This window comes from Rhagoletis zephyria, unplaced genomic scaffold (assembly GCF_001687245.7).
Source record: "Rhagoletis zephyria isolate East Lansing unplaced genomic scaffold, Rhagoletis_zephyria_1.1 Rzeph_scaffold_01548, whole genome shotgun sequence".
Classification (NCBI taxonomy): domain Eukaryota; kingdom Metazoa; phylum Arthropoda; class Insecta; order Diptera; family Tephritidae; genus Rhagoletis; species Rhagoletis zephyria.
The window spans coordinates 97,289-106,484 of record NW_016158632.1 but is presented as its reverse complement, the minus strand read 5'-3'; the positions used below and the strand labels follow the sequence as shown (position 1 = coordinate 106,484).

Here is a 9,196-nt window from a genome sequence, read left to right as displayed (position 1 = left end):
AGGTTTCTTGCATACAATTTTAATCCATGGTCGTGCCAAAATTGTCAAATGAGTATAAACGTCAAATCGAAATGTCACGCAAGACAAACCTTCGAATTTGAGTTAGCTTTTTACACACGCCGTTCAATTCCGGTTGGCCCCATTCAAGTTGTATGTGGATGAGAAAATTTTGACAGTAAATTGCCGGCGTGCGTGAATATTTAGGTTGGCCTGTAAGTTTCAGTCACAACTTTAAATTTTTTTAAATATTTTTATGAAGATTATATCAGTTTATTCATTGAAAACGAAAGCGTATAGTAATATTTTGCACCACAAAAAACATCTTTCTTAAAATTAAGTGTTTTGAATAAAATACATCTTCATTCAAATAAGGGTCCAGCCAGACGATTTATCTGTCCTTGAAATGAATCTTCAAAGAAACTTCTTAATTAAGGTGGAGACTACCTCAAAACTCTTACTAGGTACTGCACTGGACACTGCTCCTTTCGTTATTGCTTCAGAAGAATTGAGCTTTCAGAAATAAATGTTTGCCGCTTTTTGCGATGAAACGCCAAAACATATTCTCTGTGAATGTGACACTTTCACTGGGCGCAGATTAACTCATTTAGATGGTGCTACACTTAATACACGCTAGAGATCCCGGGGCTTATGGCCCTTAATAATAAATGATTATAAAATAAGCGATTTATTGCAGAATCCTTGCTTCTCGTTCCTCTCTCGTTTCAAGAACTTCGCTCGAGCGAAAACAAAAATTGTTTGCTTTTCTTCTTCAGTATAAGGTGAGTCGTCTTTTGTGTGACATCATCATTTTTATATAACAAAATTTTCGGAAGAGACTGACGAAAAAACATGAGAAGATCCCAAACCTCACTCTCATGTGCTCATCTTTGAAAACATTCTTACAGCCGATATTCACAACCTGTTGGTCATATGCACATACACAAATAAACAGAAATTTATATATACATACAAGTAATTTTTAAGCAAAAAACCAAACCGACTTCAATTCTCATATAAAAGTACCGTTAATTTCTTGATGATCCAAAGATCGGATCTAAATTAGTATGGGACTACCTCTGAGGTACCACCTTTCCTTAAAAAAAAAAAAAAATTATAGAAATCGGTAAACGTGGTCCAAAGTGATGCGGTAATATAGATAAGTATATTCCGACGAACTGATAACCTCCTCCTTTTTCGAATTTGGTTAATAAAAATAAATTTTTGTTCAATCGAATAAGGCGTTAAAATTAGATTTGTGTGTACTTCTGATTCGGGATTGTAACATTGTGCCCGGCGACAAACATTCGCATATTCGTGTGCTCATCCATACATACATATGTATGTAAATGCTTGTGTATGCGCCATGTAAGAAACGCACTTATGGCTCTCCTGTGGGAACGGCTAGGGTTGATTATAATGTGGATGATGCCATATCTATGTGATTAAATTACTAAATACAACTGTAGTGGACTTAGGGCATCTAACGTGTGGCATACGTCTGTGCATGCGTAGGTGTGATTTTGGGCTTGTGTGTGTTAGAGATGGGCACTGGACTAAATATTCAATCCCGATCTCGCCCATCACGATATTCAAGTTTTAGGTATCGATCCCGCCCATCTTGAAAGTTTTTCAAAATTGAACCGCGGGTTAATGCAGGTCTAATCTGCGCTGGTAATTACAATTTTATAACCTTTTCGCATTCTATGTACTCTGGTAACAAAGTATTGCCGCGTGAAATATGTAATGCCAGAATTCCCAAAATTCTTCATAGCTGAATTGCTGAATATTTAACTGCATTACCAACGTACTTAGAACCACGGTGAAACGAACTGGTAGCATTTTTTGGTAATTTTTTGGTAATACAACTTTCTGAATGCCGGGAAAGGTTTTTTGTCCCGACCTGACCGCAATTTTTTAAAGACTCCCGACACCGACCATTCCCAGCATTGCGCAACCAACCGGATATCTCGCGCCCATCTCCAGTGTGCGTGCTATGCTCTCTTTTTTTGTGGCGTTGCTATTTAGTAGTATTTATAACTGTTTATTATTTCAAAACATTTCTAATTCAATTGTTTGCTACTGTTTCATTTCAATTACGATGACTATTTGCCCGACTGCGTTGTTATCACAAACATATGAACATTACCGGTTCTTTTATGTGCGTTTATTAACATGCGTATGTGTTTGTGTCGTGGCTCTAAAAAAAAAAAAAAAAAAAAACAAATCAAATACGCACAAATGGAAAACTAACCTCCGCTGCCTGGCGTTCGCGTGGGATTTCAGGAAGTCACACGCGCTCATAAAGGTTGGGCCCTGGACTCCGTGGTGTTGCAAAATCAAATAACTCGCTACAACAAGGAAGACATCTCCGAATACCCCACCGAAGGTGTCTACGTGCATGGCCTGTTCCTGGAAGGTGAGTAAAGTTATTCGAGTGCATTAGCTATGGCATGCCCCACTTGAATGGATGTGACCTCTCAACTCATATGTATGTATGTATATGTAGTAAGCTAGTGTTGCTTTCTTGCTTGTTTACCACTTTTGCTCGCTTCATCTGTTTTATATTTTACTTTGAATTGTTTGTATACTTTTGCCTACAGTTGTATATGTATATATTTTTCTATCCACACTGTCCTTTCGAACTGCCATAAATTTAAATGTGTATACCCTTACTGATACATACATATGTACTACATATTTACATATGAAAATAAAAATGGGTAGATGCATTCGTTACCCTTTAGTCAAGTGGCTTGAATATTTGAACCTCAGTGCCAAATTTTTGAATTTTTCGTTACCAGATCTGATTAACACATCCGTACAAGCTTACAAATTGTGTGGGACTAATAATTCTTATTTTATTTTTGTAAAGTAGCCTAATTTCGTTAAATTACCTGTTACGTGTTTTTACTTACTTTCACACACTGTCCCCTCCTCCACTTTGATCTCGAGCGTTTTTATTTACTTTGAATGGCTTAAACCATTTTTTGCTATTTAGTAGTTTTTATTACTTTGTGGTTAATGGTAAAATCCCTGCTCGAATGAATGGCATATTTAGAGCCTATAAAAACACATTTCAACAAGCACGCATACGTTAATGTACATTTTTATGTATGTATATTAGGGTGGTCAAGAAAAAAGTAATGTCGTTATATTAATGCTCTCACCCCTTAAGATGATTGTTCAAAAAATATTTGGTGGTCGCGCAAAGCGCTTAAAGTTTTCCATGTATTTTACATGGGAAAACAATTTTCGTAGAAATGGCATGGAATTCCTGAAAATCAACATTTTTCGATCGCAACATTTTGTTTCTCCTTAAGGAGACTTCCAATCACAATACCCAATCGTTTACTTAGCCATTTTCTATTATAAGCTATTTTTTACAGGACCACTACAAACCCTAAATGGAACAATCCCAAGGGCTGAGAGCATTAAAATTCCGACTTTACTTTTTCACATGCATTTTTTTGAACAACCCTAATGTATATACATATATATCGAGGGCTCTCCAAATGATTTTCTCTTCTACCGAAACGCGTTTTTTTTTATTGTTATTTACTACATTTCTAATAACGTGTTATCCATTTCGCGTCATTTCACAATAAATAGTAATGTGTGTTTCCACCGACCAATGCGTTAAAATTATTATAATATTATTATACCAAAATGCGAAATCTTCAGTGGCCGCATATCGTGCACTACATGGAGTTTATGGTCAATCACCAATAAATAAATAAATATTTGGCGCTCACCTCTTTCCTAGGATGTACCTTCTTTTTACGCCACCTCGGGAGAGCAAATGGTTTTTATGGCAGGCGCAAAAGCATGCTCAGAGATTTTGGCAAAAGTTTAAAAAAAAAATTTTCAAATATCGTCAATCGTTTTTAGCTCAACGTGAGGGGCATATATGTATTTTCGAAGGAAATTGAAGGCCGTAAAAAATCTCTTAAGATTTTCCCATAAATTAACTACTATAAAAGTTATTCAAGGTTAAAGTCAAAATTTTTTATATGTGGAGAAAACTGCCCAAAACACAGTCCACAAGAAAAACAGTGCATATACAAGTGAAGCTGGGTGTCCATAGAAATAAAATTTGAAAAGATATTGATATAAAAGAGAACATATAATTCGACATATTTATGTATGTATACTAGTATGTACATAGGCGGGTCAACGATCATGAATTTATACCAAAAATTTGCCAGTCGATCCATTTTACCTAACTTTATTTTAAACGAGCTTACAGTTATGTATCTATAGTATATATAGCACATATATACATATGTATGGATAAATAAGAAAATGTTGCCAATGTTTCGAAATGAAAACATTATTAATGCCTGTCACTTTGTCATTCCACTCTGTCGCTGCCGACTGCAGGTATATAGAAATGTTTCATTGGTCAATCGCACAAACTATATTTCGAATAAATGTCTGCTTCATTCCTTACCTATGTACATACAGGTTAAATATGTAAATTCGATTATAGTGGAAAAGGATGTTTAACCCGCATTGAGCGGAGCAACTATTCGCTTTAGTCCTCTGTGACTTGAATTTTGTATTAGCTGAGGAAGAGAATTCTTACATTTTAGAGAATGCTGTTATTCTTACGCATACAACAGGCATACAACTAATACATACAAACTATGGGGATAAAGCCACGCTTTAAAATGACTAAACCACGTGCCAATGGCACTATTCAAAATGCTATCAAGATGTGGGAGCTTTTGCCCATTAATGTCAAAGTATATTACACTTCGGTTTGCGCTGATTTACATCGTGAATCCATTTAGTTTTTTAGGGGTTTTCTCTCCCTGGTTATTTTGTTACAGATAATGCATTAGTATATGTCCATTAAGACGTATCACTATATATGAATGAAAAAAAAGTTGAGCGTGTTTCAGTTTTATTTAAACACTTATGCTGAGAAAATATTTTGGGCGAAACATTTTTTTTAGGCAGCCGCTAAAAACTCCAAAATCGCGTTTTTCGCTATAACGACGCCGAAAACGTCGCGCCCAGTTTTGACCTTAAAACCCGTTGTCGTGTAGGGGTTAGCAGTTCAACCCAACATAAAAAAAAAAAAACAATTTGGACTGGTTCGTGTTTTTTTTGGACTTTGAACCGGGGTTTCGGTTTAACACGGAAATTTAAGTGTCAAGTGTCTGTCAAATGAGATGGGTTGCCTTTACATTTGATATTGCTACATGGTAAACAAATATGGCATGTTTTACCAAATTTAACAAAAAGAAAAAGGTGGGTAAATTTATCAACTGAAAATTGGTTGCAATGAACCTTTAAATCTTTATGAAAAGTGGTCCGGTTTTCGGTTCGGATAAAACATTTGTAGAAAATTTCGGTTCAGTTAATTAATAGAAAAAAGCGGTTTTCCGGTTCAAAACCGGTTCTTTGCGACCAAAACTCTTTAGGTGCCAATTATGGTCCTGAACAAGGCCTTTTCGGCGACACAAAGATTTAAAAAATCGGACATAAAATAACAAAGTTAGCGAAAACGCGATTTAACTGTTTTAGCGGATGCCTAAAAAATTTTTACGCCCAAAATTTTCTTTCGAAATATGTGAGTATTCGAATTAAAGTGACGCGCCCTAAACTTTTTTCGCGATACGCCTTAATGTCCATAAGTATTTAGTATTTCCATATCGACAAACATACGTATGTATGTATAAAAGCACGGTCAAGCTACGTATGTATGTATGCATATGAAATAATCCACTGGCCAAAAAGGTTGTGGCTGACCAGCGATGGGGTAAACTGTCAAAAAATAAACTCACATCCAAGCAAAAATTCAATAACCACCAGCACACATTTAATGAAAATTTACCCTGCAAAATTTGCTGCCGTAATTGATGTTTACCTTGGCAATACGTATGTATGTATGTATATGTACGTTGCGTGTATGGCGTACATATGTTTGTATATACATACTTACATGGTAGGTCCTTCAAGGCTTATCTAGAAAAGTAAATAATTTGAATAACGCTTTTGTATCAAACTATTAAATCTCAAACAAGGTTTAAAAGGTACTTTATATCTGAAATAATGTAGCTTAAGTTTTCATGTTGGGTCAGTTAAGTTTTTGGAAATTTAAAAATAAATAGATATTTGGAACGCACACTTTTGCTAAGCGTTCGGCCAAGGTTCTCCTAAAATTTGTAGTGTTCGCCCTAATGCACTCCGAAAGTTTGGCATTGCCTGTTGAGGGGTGTGCGCTCTTACAAAACACTTTTTCTGAATTTAGATGTTGCTTGGACCAAAGATCGAAACCAGTTCCTGCAGTGTGGTATGTATCTCTAACCACTCGGCCTTGGCGACCGTTTAATGAAATACATACCCAAAACATTTAAAATTTGCCCTAATGTACTCAAAGTATCGCTCGATAGCTGCAAGAACGTCATAGCCCAAAAAATGTTCGTGTTAAGTATTTAGAAATGGAATCCAGCCCTTCTTTTACGTTACTTAAAAATTCAAAACTATGTATGATTGTTAAACGTGGCTCATAAAAAGGGGACTTGTCTTGCTAGCAACTCGAATTTCCTCCTCTTTGCTTAGTAACTTATATTTAGAAAACAATCACTCTTTGTCCAAAGTACGGAAGCGAATTAAGGTTTGATTACAGTTCATTTCCCTGAATTTTTTAAATTTATTGGTTGAAAGTAATTCATTCAGGTACCGTAATTATTATGTGCAAAATAATTTGAATCAGTATTTATAATTTTTATTGTGTTCGTTCAAAAATAATACTTATTCTTCAGGTTTAATCTTTCGCTGAAAAATAATAATTACTAATTGAAAATATAAAATTCAATAATATCAGCTGCACACAAAAAAGTGGTGTTTGCTCTTAACCAGACCCATTTACCGACATGTATTTCCGAATCTGAAGTCCGTTTGTCTCGTATAACTCCAATATTTCGAGTAAATGGACTCGTGCTGGTGTAATTTTTGCGTTTTAGCGAATAAATAAAAATAAAGAAATAATAATTTATTTTGGGCGAAAAATAAAACTCATAATATTAATTATTATTTTAATTTTAATTTTTTTTTTTTAAATACGAGTATGGCTTTCTTCTAGAACACGAGCTAAGTACATATAAATACTTACATACATATGTTTAATTGCCTCTTTCATCCGTTCGGTGATTCGTCTCTTTCTAATTTACTTATTCTCAATTCTCCTTTTTAGGTGCTTCGCTAGATCGACGCAGCGGAAAATTAATCGAGTCCAAAATGAAAGTGCTCTACGAACAAATGCCGGTTATTTACATCTATGCTATTAATACAACTGCAGGCAAGGACCCAAAACTCTACGAATGTCCTATCTATCGAAAACCGCAACGAACAGATGCCAAATACGTCGGTTCCATTGACTTTGAGACGGATTTCAATCCGAAGCATTGGACTTTGCGTCGGCGTGGCGTTGCTATGTGACATCAAATAAACGAAACATTTCAATAGTTCTTGCGTTGGAAGAGAGGGCGTTCGCCGGGAACGGGATGGTAATGTTTACAGCCACGTGCTTGTTGTTTTCATTTCATTGTTTAGGTGCGCATGCAATGTTTATGGTTTGTGAGTGTGGGTGGTCTTAAAAGACTTACATATATGTATAAATGTATGTGGTATTTTGTTTATTTATTACCACAAATACATATGTATTAGAAAAGTGAGCATGATTAAAAGTATGTAATAGAAATTTTTATTTTTGACTAAATTGAAAAGAGTTTTGTTGAATAAAAATGGTTTAGGAATGGAAAAGTGATTATTATATCAATACTAATATTTAATAGATTGGCGCTTATACAATTTGTTAGCGTTTGGCCGACCTACCTCTCCGATTTGTGGCGGGCGCCCTGATGTTGCTGCCGGGCAACCGCTGTTAGAAATAATCTTTTCTTTTATTTTACTTCGGTTTTGATTTCCGTTAGAAACTGGGCTCGATTCCAGGCTCTGTGTGATGGAAGTGCGCACTTTTGACCACTACACCATAGCGGCCGCCTAGGATTATTATACCGGGTCATATAAAAAGTCTACGCAATTTTTTGACATGATTGCCACTTGTTGAAAAAATAACCAACCAAAATCTTAAAAAAAAACAACCAAACTGAAAAAAAACCAAATTTGTTTTCCACGGATCTATTACAAAAAGCAAAACTTATTACAACAAACAAAAATTCAACAATTTTATTGAGCTTGACGGCGTTTTTTTTAATGAAAATTTTGGAGAAAAACAACATTAATTTACATTTTGGTAGAAGTTATAGCTGTTATTTCGGAAAACAAAAATTACTGAAATACTGTGCGTTGAATCACATATTTACATTTTATATGTGCATATAAAAAATGTTACTTTAAAAATAGGACTTTTAAAAATCCATTTATTAATTTTTGGCCTTCAGTATGCAATAACACTTTTTTGCAAAGAAAAAATTGCTAATTTCTAATTAAAAAAAAAACAACCAAATAACCAAATTATAAAAATAAAATAAAAATAACCAAGTCTCGTTGGAAACGACGAACACTGGCAACCGTGAATTTTCGGTAAATTAAAAAAAAATTCTTTTTTGAAAATCAACTTTAATCAAGTACATATTGGCCATTATTTTCCGAGACCTTTTGCCATTTTTCGGGTAACTTCAAAATTCCATCGGTGTAGAACTTCAGTGGCTTATCGGCCAACACATTAGCCAAATGAATTCCGGTGGCTTTCGGTCGGCAAATTTTTTACCATAAAGAGAGTTTTGCAAGGGACGAAAACAAATGTAGGTCAAGTTCCGATCAAAGATCTGTGTGGCCTAGCATTGCCATGGTGGAACACAACTCTTTTCTGTTGATCAATTCTGGTCGCTCTTTTTTGATTGCCTCTTTCGAGTTGTGCACAGTAGAGCTCATCATGGACAATTTGCTTCCAATCCCACCAAACACTCACCACAACCATGTTTGCCGTCAATCCAGGCTTTGGAGTCTTTTGTGGAGGGTCATCGGTATTTTACCAAGATCGCTTGCGTCGCTTATTCTGATATTCAATCTAACAGCGCCCGTAATGATCCGCTTCAGAAATGGTTCGATTTCATTGCCTTTTTAGCAGTGTTTCACTGATAGCCAATCGAATTTCTTTGCGTTAATTCATGTGGCACCCAAGCAATGAGCTATTTTGAGTAGCCCGCTCTTTTTAGTGGAT

General features: G+C 35.3%; 1 protein-coding gene across 1 annotated transcript in view; it reads left to right on the top strand.

Moving 5' to 3' along the window:
- Positions 1–7,678, top strand: part of LOC108364387 (dynein axonemal heavy chain 1) — a 20,473-nt gene extending 12,795 nt beyond the window's left edge. The window contains exons 10-11 of the mRNA XM_017618058.1: positions 2,284–2,416; positions 7,205–7,678. Coding sequence (XP_017473547.1) covers positions 2,284–2,416; positions 7,205–7,449 — 378 coding nt within the window. The 3' untranslated portion in view covers positions 7,450–7,678. The remainder of the gene's footprint in view (positions 1–2,283; positions 2,417–7,204) is intronic.
- The last annotated feature ends 1,518 nt before the right edge of the window (positions 7,679–9,196 follow it).